This window comes from Manis javanica, chromosome 7, assembly GCF_040802235.1.
Source record: "Manis javanica isolate MJ-LG chromosome 7, MJ_LKY, whole genome shotgun sequence".
Taxonomy (NCBI): domain Eukaryota; kingdom Metazoa; phylum Chordata; class Mammalia; order Pholidota; family Manidae; genus Manis; species Manis javanica.
This window is the reverse complement of record NC_133162.1, coordinates 94,040,460-94,057,033: the sequence shown is the minus strand read 5'-3', so window position 1 is coordinate 94,057,033 and position 16,574 is coordinate 94,040,460. Positions and strand designations below refer to the sequence as shown.

The 16,574-nt window shown below is 41.1% G+C and overlaps 1 protein-coding gene across 4 annotated transcripts in view; it reads right to left on the bottom strand.

Annotated features, from left to right (window-relative positions):
* Positions 1–16,574, bottom strand: part of CLASP1 (cytoplasmic linker associated protein 1) — a 310,506-nt gene that overhangs the window by 233,277 nt on the left and 60,655 nt on the right. For all 4 annotated transcript variants that reach the window (XM_073241304.1, XM_073241305.1, XM_073241306.1 and 1 more), the window contains exon 4: positions 15,042–15,520. In XM_073241304.1, the coding sequence (XP_073097405.1) occupies positions 15,042–15,236 (195 nt within the window). In that variant the 5' untranslated portion in view covers positions 15,237–15,520. The remainder of the gene's footprint in view (positions 1–15,041; positions 15,521–16,574) is intronic.

The window sequence follows — 16,574 nt, the reverse complement described above, 5'->3', positions numbered from 1 at the left end:
CCTCAAGGCTCCCTCCACCCGGGAATCTTGCTTGGCTTCACTAGGGTACAGTCTGCATATTTCACAGTATACCTGTTACTGGCATCTGTAGCATGTTCCTTTGTGGAGTCTATGGAGCTGTCTTTCTTCTTCCCTCACCCAGAACCCTAAAAGCCAGCTCTCCTCAAAGCCTTCAAGGATGATCAAACATAGAGCCAGTCCTGCCAGTCACCAAACCTGGCACAAAGCAGTCTCCCCCCCTCTATTTGGTCCACAATGGATAGCATCTTTGCCCCTACTCAGAATCCCATGTAAAAAGCAGTGGTAGCCAGGTAATTCCTTCAGGCCGACCTCCAATTCCATATTTCATACCACTTTTACCAAATTTCTCTGGATTCTTTGCCATGGTGGTTGTCACAGACTCGCTCCCTCTAACTTGTTTAAAAGATAACTCAATGGGATCTGCCATATCTTGGTTTCCTTTTCACCCTGGATGCTGTCTAACAATTTCCCTCTTGAGTCCAAAGTTCGAGCTGGTGGATTCTATCTACAAGAATAATGTAACGGAATAACCTGGAGGACACTCAGTACTGTCTTCCATTCCATCTGTTTTCCATACTCTGATTTTTTTACCCTCCTGCAAAGTATCCTTTAATATCTTGATCCAGGAAGGCATTTTGCTATTATTCACTTTTGTATATTCCTTTCACAGTTGTTACAAAAACTCAAGAGCACACCATCTTTCCATTTCTACTTCTGGAAGTCCAGAGCCCAAACCAAACTTCATCACATTATTTTATTTTATGTTCACAAATTATAAGGTTGCCTTAAATTATTTATGAATATTAATCTACCTTAATAAGACTATTTAAACATTTTTTTTCTTCTTCATAGTAGTTCCTTTTGAGGACAACTAGCAAAATATACACTTAATTTCTACTATACAAATAGACACAGGATATACATTTAAAAAATCTATGGAGCCAACCAATAAATAATGAAGAAAGGGTGAAATCAGAAAATTACCTTTTGATAGCCAACACTGTTAAGCAAAAATCATCAATGGATTCTAAAACTAGTAGGTTAAAGTATGAGAAACAGGATATTTATATAGTCTTAAAGTATCTCCCCATAATATACTGATTAATTACAAATCGCATTTTGTAATTAGCAACTTTTTGAGGCAACCTGGTCAACACCTCTTTTACCAGGTGGGACAAAAAGAGACCATGTGCCTCATGACATGAAGCAATGAGGACACATCAGCTGTACAGAGTTGCTGCCAAAAATGCACAACCTCCACCTTAGTCATGAGGAACATCAAGCAAGCCCCAGTTGAAGGACTATACAAAATGAATGGCACAAGGCACTCTTCATAGTATTAAGTTAAGAAAGACAAGGGAAGGCTGATGACAAACTGCTCAAGATTAAAGGAGACTGTACAGGTGAGAAGGGAGCACAAGACAGTCCTGGACTTGAGAGTAGACCAGAAGACTTCTTTTCTTTTGTTATAAAAGCCATTAGATCAATAGGTGAAATCTGAATGAGGTTTGTAGATTAGATATTAGTACTCTACCAATCCTAATACTGATTTAGGTAACACACTAAAATTATCTAAGTATATGCATGTCCTTGTTCTTAGGCAATAACACACAAATGTCAATGAGCAATGGAGCACTGCATTTACAACTTTCTCTCAGTTAGCAGCCAATAATATGTATGCACAGAGAAGCATAAAACAAATGTGGCAGAGTATTAACATATGTGAAAATTCTTTACACTGTTTTTTGAAACTCTCCTGTAGGTCTGAATTATTTTGCAAAATAAAAAGATTAAGAAGTATATGTAGTCATGATCATTACTGGGACCAAAGAACTATTTTAAATTGACCTTAATATTTTTTATTCATCTTAAATATTTTTGTTTTTTTATTAAAGTACAAAATGAGTTGCTTATCTCTCCCCCAGGACCCAGGCTCCTAAAGCAATCATTGCTAACTGTGGGGTATATTCTTACACTCTTTTTATACTTTTTTATAGATTTATTTAAGCTCCAATGAAGAAATTACAAATATTGTTGTGAAGTTATAAAGAAAGTAGTATTGCATATTGATCAGATGGGCTCTAAAGTCAGAGTGTCCAGATTAAAATCATGCCTCTTACACTCCATTTATATAACGTTGGGCAAGTTTCTTGCTTCTCTGAGGTGGCTTCCCCACTGCAGAATGGAACTAATCACAGGGCTTATCATACAGTGCCTATGTCATGACTAAATGAGGCAGTGAATGCAAAGCACGTAATGGTTTCTGGCACATAATCAGTGCTTCCTAAGTGTCGCTATCAGTCAACACTAACTATTCTGTGCTCATAGGACTCGTCGGCTCCTTGTTCTCACTCTGGTTCTTTTTCTTTTTGCTCTGATGTTCAATTTATGATTTCTTCTGTGATGTGTGTCCTGGCTTAAATTTAGGTCTTCTGAAACAAGGCAGTGTAAGTAAGTACTGAGAGTAAGAACAAGTGACACCCGCCTGAACAAGGGCCCTCAGCTGATGGACTGGCCTTTACCAATGGGTTTTAGGCTCACCCTTAGAATTCCCGGCAGGGGCTTCTCTGCTCTTTATTACCAACAGTGTACAGCTCAAAGACTCTAATCTCATGTTAAAGGGTCTGAGGCCTCTCTCCGAGGGCACCAGCTGACAAGGACTTGCAGGGACTCAGTCCCACATCAAAGTTAACATTCTACATATCTACCATCTGTCCAGTAACTACATAATATGTTCATCATCTTCCTTTTACTGACCACACACTACATACTAAACACTATGGCACCTTATGTACACAAGCTCACTCAATCTTCATAACAACGCAATGTAGTAGGATCATCAGACCCATTTCACAGATACAGAGAGTTACCTGCTAAAAAAAGTCTAAGTGGCAGAGCCAGGACAGGAATCCAGAATGTCCATACTTAAATCTTAATTATTTCCAATATGCTTTGCAGTCACTGCATATACTAAAATAGAGATTTAGAAAGAAATGCCATTAATTACATACACCATTTTTACTCAACAATCCATACATATTTTCTGGGAATAATTTGTCCCAAGGTGTTTTGTTTGCTTTTGCTTAGTACTGCTCACTGTGCCTTTTCTACTTATAACAGAGGGACCTATTTTTTCCAATTACCATTTACCCAGAGAAATTCACCTCTTGCAACCAACAGGACAGCCAACACTGCAGGGGAAACCTGGGAGGAATGCACAGCCCTGAAAGGATTCATCACTTGACGGCAGCACTGAGCAGACTGCCAGAAAAAGAAACAGAAGTCACTTAATGTGAATCCAATAATCTTTTCTGGCTCTCCTCTCAAGGACACAGAGGGAAAATAAAAGCCTCAATGGAAGCCAAGGTTCTGGAGATAGGCAAGGGAAATGAGAGGAACCTCCTTTATCTGTCAGAACCTTTCCATCCCGCCCATCAACAGTACTTAACCCGGGGCAGAGGTAACATGTTCTGTAAAGAAGCTTGAGGACTATATGCACACTCCAGAGATAGTGCTGTCCTGAAAGGGAGGAACAAGAAAGTAAAAGAGGCTTCTCTGAACCCTTTGCAACTCACTCCTGTTGATTCTTCATGGCTCTATTTAATTCCATCTCTAAGCAGACCTAACATTTTTTTTTCTTCTTCACACTACAGCATTTATAGACACTCCTATGATGCCATTTAACAGTCAATTATATCCTATCCTACACTGGGCATTGTCTTCTGATCTGCCTTACCTGTCCCCCCAGTAAAATCATAAAGACTGCTGAGGGAGAGACAAAGAAGCCCTGGGTTAATAGGGAGCCTATAAATTTCAAACACAAGGTGGCCATGGCCTGGGCCTTGAGCCAACAGTGCACAGCCAGAAAGTCCACACATGCTAGATTCAGACAGAGCTGGACTGCCTAGGCACTGGCCTTCCACTGTTAGGGCAGCAACTGGGCCTGTCTTTTCCCCACTGGATATCCAGCCCCACAGCAGCACCTGGCACATCCTAAGGATTTAATTCACTTCGGTTGTTGCATACATACCTGGGTTCAAGTCCCCAAAACCTTAATCACTAGCTTTGTCACCCTGAACAAGTTACCTGATTAATTTGAGCATCAGTCTCCCCATCTGTAAAAGGAGGGTAATAATATCTACCTCATAAGGTAATGATAACTTAAAAATGGACATGTATGTGTTGAGCACAGTTTCTGGTACACAGTAAATGTCTTATAATCATGGGCTATCATTATTACTCTGAAACACTAATACAGGTCTACAACCATTTATCCAAACCTCTGGAGGCCAAACATGTTCTGCAATATGCAATTTTCCAGGTTTTAGAAAGGTTAAACAGTACACATAATCGTTATGATACACACACACACACACACACACACACACACACACACACACACACACACACACACACACCTTTAAACAGAATCTAGGGTAGCAACCCACAATCAAATATAGTACTATTTTTGCAGCAAAACATGACCTAACCAGGAAAATAAAGACTGTAAGTAGCCTCATATCAGTTCAATTCAGGTGAAATGACAATGAAAACCACTAGGTTTTTAGAGCTTCTGGGGTTTTAAAACTGTGGGGAAAAGACTGTGGGACTGTGTTCACAAGAAGCAGCTGGCCCCCACTAGGATATTACTCCCAAGCCCACTAAAGCTGCAAGTACTTGTACCATGTGGATGTGTGTGACGGCCTGGTTACAGTGTGCGGCTGAATGGAAGTTGTCCAGAGTTAAGTGGAAAAGCTCACAGCCCAAGTTTCCCTCCATTCCCTCCAGTTGCCCTGTGCCCAAGCAGCCTCTCCAGGTCAGTTCACTTTCAGTTCTTCTCACTGAAGGAAGTGGGGGTAGGGGAAAAACAAAAGTGGCTGCAGGAATGTGCAGAAATCTACTCCACCATCTTTCTCTTTCTTCCAGTTTAATCAAGGGAACAGGAAGAGGAGACCAGATCAATAGGAGCATCATATTCAAATTTCTGGTTATTACCTTTATTTTTAATGTCTGAATAATCTAGAAAAGAAACCTCATGAACAAGAAGAGTCCCCAGTCTCCTCCACAACTCCCAGTCACTGTGACAAGGTGGAACACTTATTAAGTCCTTTTGGGTTGAACAGCACCCCCACAGTGTAGCCCTGTGGTATCCTGGATGGACAAGGACATTATTCAAATCACCAATTACTCAATCCCCAAGATGACTTATGTTACCCAAGAAAGTCCAAAGCCAGCTCTCAGTACACAGATCATCAGTGACAGGCTAACAGAATGCAAACTGACCCTAATGAGTCTGAGAAAGAGAGCTAAAAAGGTAAATTTTCCAGAAGTTCAAAGAAAGTGCTCCAAAAATAAATTGCACTCTATTTAACCTACATGAATGCTCCCATCATTTCAGAATTACACACAAATTATAAGCCTTAGTCTTCTACCAGATGAATCATGAACGGTTCCTGCCACTGAAGGAAAGTATCTACACAGAGTAGGTGTTCAATTCTAGTCTGGGGGTTGGCAAACAACAGTGCATGGCCCACCTGGCCCTCCACCTACTTCTGTAAATTAACTGTTACTAGAACACAGTCATATCCATTCACTGATGTACCATCTATGGCTGCTGCTGCACTACAGTGGCCCAAACTAGTGGAATATTTGTGATAGCCCACCAAGCCTTAAATACACAGCCTTTAAGAAAGTTTACAGACCACTGTTCCCAGGGAAAGAACACCAGCTAGGAAATCAGAGACACCTATATTTAAATAACAGTTCCATAATCACTAGTAGAAATTACCTTGTAATTCTGGGTAATTTCAGTTACCTGATGTATAAAACTAGAACACCACCACCTACCTTGTAGGGGTGTTATAAAGATTAAATGTGGTAGGTCAGATAAAATCCCTAACACATCTAGTAAGTAACTGAGAAGCAGCAGCTATTAAACTGCAATTAGTATGAAGTACAAATCTGTCTACTTTAAGAAATAATCAAACATAAAGTGATTCAACCCCAGCCAACTATTTTTTAAAACAGACATTGTGATGTCATCTACATTCTCTGTTAAGAAAAGGAATAATACCCAAGTAAGTGCTTTGTTTTCGAAGGCCAAAATTACTTCCCTATTCTCTTATCTTTCTAGTTCTTAATTTAAAAAGCAAAAAAAGAACTCGAGAAGTCAGGCTGCAGAGTTTATAACACAAAGCCCTTGGATCCATGATATATAAAACATGTCAAGTAAAACCTAAAATGTACCTCAGGCCCTGAATGAGAAAGTTTGATCTATCATTAAAGAAAAAAAAAAGTGAAGGGGGACCCAAAAGATCTGTTTCCAGATTTTGGGAAGACTTATCAAGAATGCTTGCTAGCGCTTTCCTGAGTTCACTCACATTAACCAGTATCTGTGGAGCATCTAATCTGGTCCAGGTGCTGGGCTCCAGGTGCGAACAGGGCATGTGTCTCCACACTTAACTTAGGAACAAGGTTGCTCCATACTGAGTATGAGTAGACAGACCATAAGGCATGCCCTGACCAGTCTGAAGTCACAGAAGATATTAGAGCTTGAGGCCTCCCAACACATTTAGCCATACAACTGCACAGACAGGTAAAGTGACTTGGTCTACGATTGCATGTAAATCAGCAGCAAACCCTGACTTTCCTTCACACCAAGTTATTTTAAAAGTTACTCCACAAAGGGTTAAGTCTTAATCTTCACACCTTTGTGACCCTGCAAAAGCTATTCTGAAAACTACCCAATCTTCAAGCCTTGGATCCTCTAGAGAGTGTTACTATTTTCTTCTTCTGTCTTACCAGTGCATCTGCAGATCTCTACTTATGTACACACTATACTGTTGTGACCATTTGCTGATTTATCAGTGCTCTACCCAGGCCCCAGACTATGTGCTCCTTGAAGACAGGAACCAAGTGTTGATAACGACTGCTGATGTCTGAGTGCTTATTATGTGTGGGAGGCATATGACAGCTTTATACATACACTCTCACTTGGTGCTTAAAATAGCTTGATTACCCCAACAATGCAGATGAAGAAACTGAGGCTTGGTGAGGTTAAGAAAGCTCCCACAGTGTAACAAACTCTGTCGTTACTTATTTAACACCCACATTATCTCAGACCCATCCCTAACCTCCTCCTTCCTATGGGAGTCAGATATTGCTCATATATGCCCTCTCCTTCACATGACCACACACTTCATTCAGGGGAGGCGGGAACCTTCTGAAGACCAGGAGGTTAACAGCAGTCACGGATACCCATCCATCGATGCTGGCAGGGCACACAAAGCTGTTCTAGCCAATGTGATGTAAAAAAGACTGCTAGGAGCTTCTGAGAAAGGTTTCCTCCCAAGTAAAAGCCCCAAGCAGACATTCTTCTTCACTGGAGATTTCCTTAACTGCAGCAGACCTACTTAATTCTTAAAGGAAATTATTCAATCTCCTTACAGTAACTTAAATCAGTTGAATGGGTTATAGATTACTCTCCACTGAAAGCATCCTAATGTGCACACTGAAAATGAGTGGGGGAGCCAACACTACAACAGACAAGGAGACCTCACAGGGATCAAAAATATAATGACCAGACAGAGGAGCCAAGATGGCGGTGTAAGTAGGGCAGTGAAAATCTCCTCCCAAAACCATATATATTTTTGAAAATACAACAAATACAACTATTCCTAAAAGAGAGACCAGAAGATACAGTACAACAGCCAGGCTACATCTACATCTGCAAGAACTCAGCACCTCACAAAGGGGGTAAGATATACACCGCGGCATGGAAGGACATGAGCATGCCCCCACCCCAGCTCCACCGTAGGAGGAGAGGAGTTGGAGCGGGGAGGGAGTGGAAGCCCAGGATTGCTAAATACCCAGCCCTAGTCATCTGCACCGGAGTGCAGACACACCTTGTGTGATGTGCTGAATATTATGGAAACGGAGCAGTAAAACCTGGGAGAGGGTCCCCGCAGCCGTCGCCCCCAGGACAAAAGAAAAGTGAGCGCTTTTTGAAAGTCTTAAAAGGACAGGGGCCTTACAGGTGCACCGAAGCGTCCCGGCACACTCAGCACAGCAGCTGGGAATCCTAGGGAAACTCAGGCGCTCCAGCCCTCTGGGAGGCAGCGCAGTTCTGAAGCCCATCATGGTGATAAACAGCCTCCCGTCCATTCCCCCTCTGGCGTGACCCCGCCATGGAAGGGGAGCAGCCTAGGAGTGGCGGTGCCCACAGCAGCCGCCCAAAGCCTCCTCCACAGCTGCCAGGGACAGACTCACAGGCCCCGCAGATGCACAAAGACAGAGGAAGCCAGCACAGGGATCCAAGAGTCACCGTTCCCGCAGGACAGCAGACACGGCGTGCCTGCCCCTCCCCGCGGCGGCTCAGGAAATAAAACCAGAAGCTGCTCCAAGGACCTGCAAGGTGACCAGCAAGCAGGAAGGGACTTTGTCCTCCCAGCTAACACTCGCGCCAACTGCCCACGACTAGCTCTATTGCCATGAAAAGGGAGAAGAAATTGATCCAGTCCAGAATAACACAGACAACCCCTGAGGGGAAGTCTGGGGAGACAGATTTAACCAATCTTCCTAAAAAAGAATGCAAAATAAACATCATAATCATGCTGATGGACCTTCAGAGAAATATGCAAGAGCTAAAGGATCAAGTTAGAAGGGCGAATACAGAAATAAAACAATCTCTGGAGGGACTTAAGAGCAGACTGGATGAGGTGCAAGAAGCCGTTAATGGAATAGAAATCAGAGAACACGAACACAGAGAACCTGAGGCAGAGAGAGATAAAAGGATCTCCAGAAATGAAAGAATATTAAGAATTGTGTGACCAATCCAAACAGAACAATATTCACATTATGGAGTACCAGGAGAAGAAGAGAGAGAAAAGGAGATAGAAAGTGTCTTTGAAGAAATAATTGCTGAAGACTTCCCCAAATTGGGGGAGGAAATAGTCTCTCAGACCATGGAAGCCCACAGAACTCCCAACACAAGGGACCATAGGAGGACAACACCAATACACATAATAATTAAAATGGCAAAGATCAAGTACGAGGACAGAGTATTAAAGGCAGCCAGAGAGAGAAAAAAGGTCACCAACAAGGAAAGCCCATCAGGCTATCATCAGACTTCTCAACAGAAACCTTAAAGGCCAGGAGAGAACGGCATTATTTTTTTAATGCAATGAAACAGAAGGGCCTTGAACCAAGAATATTGTATCCAGCACGATTATCATTTAAATATGAAGGAGGGATTAAACAATTCCCAGACAAGCAAAAGTTGAGGGAATTTGCCTCCCACAAACCACCTCTACAGGATATTTTAAAGGGACTGCTCTAGATGGAAGCACTCCTAAGGCAAAATAGATGTCACCAGAGAAAATAAAATCACAACAAAGAAAGCAGACCAACCAAATACTAACTGAAGGCAAAAAATAAAATCAACTACTCACAAAAGCAGTCAAAGGAAACAGAAAAGAGTACAGAAGAAAACACCTAACATATAAAGAATGGAGGAGAAAGAATAAGAAGGGAGAGAAATAAAGAATCACCAGACGGTGTTTATAATAGCTTAATAAGTGAGGTAAGGTAGACTGTTAGATAATAAAGAAGCTACCCTTGAACCTTTGGCAACCACAAATCTAAAGCCTGTAATGGCAATAAGTACATATCTTTCAATAATCACCCTAAATGAAAATGGACTGAATGCACCAATCAAAAGACACAGAGTAATAGAACAGATAAGAAAGCAATACCCATCTATATGCTGCCTACAAGAGACTCACCTCAAACCCAAAGACATACACAGACTAAAAGTCAAGGGATGGAAAAAGATATTTCATGCAAACAATAGGAAGAAAAAAGCAGGTGTTGCAGTACTAGTATCAGACAAAATAGACTTCAAAACAAAGAAAGTAACAAGAGATAAAGAAGGACACTACATAATGATAAAGGGGTCAGTCCAACAAGAGGATATAACCATTATAAATATATATGCACCCAACACAGGAGCACCAGCATATGTGAAACAAATACTAACAGAACTAAAGGGGGAAATAGAATGCAATGCACTCATTTTAGGAGACTTAAACACACAACTCACTTCAAAGGACAGATCCACCAGACAGAAAATAAGTAAGCACACAGAGGCACTGAACAACACACTAGAACAGATGGACCTAATACACATCTACAGAACTCTACACCCAAAAGCAGCAGGGTACACATTCTTCTCAAGTGCGCATGGAACATTTTCCAGAATAGACCACATACTAGGCCACAAAAAGAGCCTCAGTAAGTTCCAAAAGATTGAAATTCTACCAACCAACTTCTCAGACCACAAAGGTATAAAACTAGAAATAAATTGTACAAAGAAAGCAAAAAGGCTCACAAATAATGAAAGCTTAACAACATAATCCTAAATAATCAATGGGTTAATTACCAAATTCAAATAGAGATCCAGCAATATATGGAGACAAATGACAACAACAGTACAAAGCCCCAACTTCTGGTGGCACACAGCAAAACGAGTTCTAAGAGGAAAGTACATAGCAATCCAGGCCTATTTAAATAAGGAAGAACAGTCCCAAATGAATAGCCTAAAGTCACAATTATTGAAATCAGAAAAAGAAGAACAAATGATGCCCAAAGTCAGCAGAAGGAGGGACATAAATAAAGATCAGAGAAGAAATAAATAAAATTGAGACAATAGAAAAAAATAAATGAAACCAAGAGCTGGTTCTTTGAGAAAATAAACAAAATAGATAAGCCCCTAGCAAGACTTATCAAGAGAAAAAGAGAATACCCACATCAACAGAAACAGAAATGAGAAAGGAAAAATCACGATGGGCTCCACAGAAATACAAAGAATTATTAGAGAATACTACAAAAAACTATATGCTAACAAGCTGGAAAACCTGGAAGAAATGGACAACTTCCTAGAAAAATACAACCTTCCAAGACTGACCAAAGAAGAAACAGAAACTCTAAACAGACCAATTACCAGCAACGAAATTGAAGCAGAAATCAAAAAACTAACCAAGAGCAAAACTTCCAGGCCAGATGGATTTACCGCTGAATTTTATCAGACATACAGAGAAGACATAATACCCATTCTCCTTAAAGTCTTCCAAAAAATAGAAGAGGAGGGAATACTTCCAGACTCATTGTATGAAGCCAGCACCACTCTAATACAAAACCAGGCAAAGACCAGACAAAAAAAGAAAATTACAGACCAATATCCCTGATGGACATTGATGCAAAAATACTCAACAAAATACTAGCAAACGGAATTCAAAAGCACATCAAGAGGATCATACACCATGACCAAGTGGGATTCATCTCAGGGATGCAAGGATGGTACAACATTCAAAAATCCATCAACATCATCTGCCAAAATCAACAAAAAGGACAAAAACCACATGATCATCTCCATAGATATGGAAAAAGCATCGGACAAAATTCAACATCCATTCATAATAAAAACTCTCAACAGAATGGGTATAGATGGCAAGTACCTCAACATAATAAAGGCCATATATGATAAACCCACAGCTAACATCATACTGAACAGCGAGAAGCTGAAAGCTTTTCCTCTAAGATCGGGAACAAGACAGGAATGCCACTCTCCCACTGTTATTCAACATAGTACTGGAGGTCTTAGCCACAGCAATCAGACAAAACAAAGAAATACAAGGAATCCAGCCTGGGAAAGAAGAAGTCAAACTGTCACTATTTGCAGATGACATGATATTGTACATAAAACACCCTAAAGACTCCACTCCAAAACCACTAGAACAAATATCTGAATTCAGCAAAGTTGCAGGATACAAAATTAATACACAGAAATCTGTTGCTTTCCTATACACTAATGATGAACTAGCAGCAAGAGAAATCAGGGAAACAATTCCATTCACAATTGCATCAAAAAAAACAAAAAACCTAGGAATAAACCTAACCAGGTAAATGAAAGACCTATACCCTGAAAACTACAGGACACTCTTAAGAGAAATTAAAGAGGACACTAACAAGTGGAAACTTATCCCATGCTCTTGGCTAGGGAGAATTAATATGGTCAAAATGGCCATCCTGCCTAAAACAATCTACAGATTCAATGCAATCCCTATCAAAATACTGACAGCATTCTTCAATGAACTGGAACAAATAATTCTAAAATTCATATGGAACCACAAAAGACCCTGAATAGCCAAAGGAATCCTGAGAAGGAAGAATAAAGTGGGGAGGATCTCACTCCCCCACTTCAAGCTCTACTACAAAGCCACAGTAATCAAGACAATGTGGTATTGACACAAGAACAGACCAACAGACCACTGGAAAGAATAGAGTCTCCAGACATTAACCCAAACATATATGGTCAATTAATATATGATAAAGGAGCCATGGACATACAATGGGGAAAAGACAGCCTCTTCAACAGCTGGTGTTGGCAAAACTGGACAGCTACATGCAAGAGAATGAAAGTGGATCACTGTCTATCCCCATACACAAAAGCAAACTTGAAATGGATCAAAGACCTCAATGTAAGTCATGAAACCATAAAACTCTTAGAAAAAAACAGTCAAAAATTACTTGGACATTAACATGAGCAACTTCATGAACGTATCTCCCCGGGCAAGGGAAACAAAAACTAAAATGAACAAGTGGGACTATATCAAGCTGAAAAGCTTCTGTACAGCAAAGGACACCACCAATAGAACAAAAGGGCAGCCTTCAGCATGGGAGAATATATTCATAAATGACAGATCCAATAAAGGGTTGGCAACCAAAATATATAAAGAGCTCACGCACCTCAACAAACAAAAAGCAAATAATCCAATTAAAAAATGGCATAGGAGCTGAACAGACACTTCTCCAAAGAAGAAATTCTGGTGGCCAACAGGCAAATGAAAGGATGCTCCACATCACTAATCATCAGAGAAATGCAAATTAAAACCACAATGAGAATATCACCTCAGACCAGTAAGGATCACCACCATCCAAAAGACAAACAACAAAACAAATGTTGGCGAGGTTCTGGAGAAGGGGGATCCCTCCTCCACTGCTGGTGGGAATATGAATTAGTTCAACCATTGTGGAAAGCAGTATGGAGGTTCCTCAAAAAGCTCAAAATAGAAATACTGTTAGACCCAGGAATTCCACTTCTAGAAATTTACCCTAATGCATCAGCCCAGTTTGAAAAAGACAGATGCACCCCTATGTTTATTGCAGCACTATTTACAATAGCCAAGAAATGGAAGCAACCTAAGTGTCCATCAGAAGGTGAATGGATAAAGAAGATGTGGTACATATAAAAAATGGAATATTATTCAGCCAGAAGAAGAAAACAAATCCTACCATTTGCAACAACATGGATGGAGCTAGAGGGTATTATGCTCAGTGAAATAAGCCAGGCAGAGAAAGACAAGTACCAAATGATTTCACTCATCTTGGAGTATAAGAACAAAGGAAAAACTGAAGGAACAAAACAGCAGCGGAATCACAGAACCCAAGAATGGACTAACAGTTACTAAAGGGAAAGGGACTGGGGAGGACGTCTGGGAAGGTATGGATAAGAGGTGGGAAAAAGAAGGGGGGGTATAAGGATTAGAATTTGTAATGTCGGGGGGTCACGGGGAGGGCTGTGCAACACAGAGAAGACAAGTAGTGATTCTACAGCATCTTGCCATGCTGATGGACAATAACTGTAATGGGGTTTGTGGGGGGGTCTTTGGTGATGGGGGCAGTCTAGTAAACATAATGTTCCGCATGTAATCGTAGATTAATGATACTAAAATAAAAAAAAAGAAAAAAATGAAATAAAGTATTATTACCACTGGCATGGAAAAAATATATATATATAATGACCAGGTACTCATCTCTGCAATACACTCCACATCCAGCACTAGTGCCAAGCACAGAAGGAGCACTTGTGGAGTTCCACTAAATTAATAAACATATGAATGAATTAGAATTCACACTCTTGCTTTCAAAGATAGGCTAAATTTTATATCCAGTTGTTAAGTAAAACATCAGGATCCTTAGCAAACATAAAGTCGTTGACTCTGAGACGAGACCAAGGTTTAATGTGTTTAAAAAACAAAGTCTATACCAGCACACAAGAGTCCTATAAGCACCAGTCTCCAAATCCGACCCATTCTCAGGAACTGGGCCAGTGAACGAAGCCCAAAAGATTGTCTCTGTAGCCCCCTTCAGTGTCTACAGTGCCTATTAGCCATCATGCATGCACCCCACTCTCCCATCTCCACCTTGATCCAAGTGCCACCCTCTTAACACATTAAGAGTTTCTGGAGGTGGGAGAGCAGACAGGGAAAGAATGGCACAGCTAGCACATCAAGGCCAGTTCAGTTTTTATTCATATTCATGTTCAGTTGTTCAAAGGTTAAAACAGTTGATCTTCACAACCCATTTGGTCATGGGATCCCCCTGCCCCCCCACCCTCCAAAGCCACATGAAGAGCCAGGTATTCAGAACCTGAAAGCTGTTCTCAATGCAATTACACACCTGCCACAAAAGAGTCCTTGGTAAACCCACACTACTTATGGCCAGGTATCTGGGCCAACTTCAAAACAGTGACCTACAGGTAAGACGCTTCACATGCTATTGCCAATCCCACCCCCAAGAAACTCAGTGAAGATACTTGTCATTCATGAAGAGCCTCTCACTGACTTCTCATGGCCCATTCGCTGCAAGACACAATATTCCCTTTGACTTCAAGGTTGCAAATGCTTGCAAACTTTCCAACACAAAAGCCTCTCTTTATCTGTTCACTTTGCCTTCTCTCAACATAACAAAGGATAAGAATTTTTTGACCTCCAATAAGAATCAAAGAAAACTCTACTTGCTCTAGCATGAAATGTCTAAAAGTCTCAACCTGACAGAGTGACTTACTGGAAGCTGAGGAATCATGCTGATGGCTCACACAGGACTTTTTTCCCTAAGGATCAATTTTGACCCACCAAGGCAGCCCAACCACGTAGAAGAGTGCCTTCAACAACACAGCTTACCTTGTAATTGCTAGAGTTCACCCAAGACGTAGCAAGTCCATCCACAAGTTTATCTAGCATGGTCTGGTCATGTTCAAGGTCAGCAGACTTCTGTTTGTCTGAGAAATAGTCTATAAGTTCTTGTCCAACCTGCAGTCGTTTCCCCACATCCTTCTGCAATACTTGTGCCAGGCAGGACTCCATGCGAGGCTCCATGGTAGAATTCAAATCCAGATCCAGCAAAAGCTAGAGGGCAGTCAGGGTGACACCCTCCCAGTAAACGTGCCCAGGAGGTTGCCTCTTTGTTTGCTGAAGGTTACTAAGAGCCTGTGCTTCAAAGATGCAATCCAGGGAATGGCAACAATGCACCATGTGTGTCTGAAGAGCAGCTGGTAGGATATTAAAAGTCCAATTTAAATAACTAGTAGGAGATAAAGCAGTGAGTGGCAGAATGATGTTCTACTATTGGTCCAAAATACTTCATAACTTAACAGTCCATTCTAAAAAGCAAGAGAAGAAAATGACAATCAGCACAGGTAACACAATACTCAAATGTTATGAAACATTTAATCAAAGACAGCAGTTCACACTGCAGAATCACTCATAAGCACAAGTGGAGTGAGAAACATAAACGCTTGGCAACCATATCAGAATAAACACAGTTATTATTTTTATCAGGAAGAACATCAAAGCAAAAGCAAAGAGCCAATGGGTTGTGCAACAACAGTTGGTGGGTTGTGCTTTTCACAAATTTTCAGCTTGCAAATGGACCAGTCAGGAAAGCCAGCTCTGCTTCAGCTAATATATTTATTTGTGGCTTAAGTGTGTTTACCACAAAAAACCTAGTACCTGTGTCTAAACCACTGAAGGTAGCTTATTGCCTTTCTATAAGGACAAGTGTTAGAAATGGGTGGCTCCATAGAAACGCCACTGCCCAAAGTCAAAGGCAGCCGCTACAGCAGCCTTCTCTCAGCTTTACCACAGGGGGGGCGCTGCAGTCCCCACGTCCTCCTCCCTCTTGCACAGGAGAGTGATGGAGGGAGAAAAGGAAGTAGGCCCACATTCTCATCAGTTCCTGAAACCATTTGGGTATGGTGTCTTGTTATAAAATCAGAAGATCTCAAAAATCATGTTAGGGCACGGCAAAATACATGCTATGGGAAAAGTACTAAAACCATTTTCATTAGGCAAATGGAACAAGCTGACCAGTTTACTCTGTAACTGTTGGAACACACACCTTTATTTCTTCAATTTCTTCTCTTAATTTCTTGCATTCTAACCTGAGAAGACCCATGGAAAGCCTATCTTCAAGAGGCAGCCCTCCCTGACACTGCAGCTCTAAGCAGAAATGTGCTTCACACCGAAGTAAATGCTCACTCTCAGGGGCTCTAGCAGGCAAATCGGAACTTACAAACCAAGTAAAATTTAAATTCCACACAGGTAAGTCCTCCAATCTGAGCACAGTGACTCTTTCCCTTTCTAGGATCAAGTACCCAGCCCTGCTCACAGCATTAAGAGCACAATACTCTTTCCAGGCTCATTTCCTCTAGAACC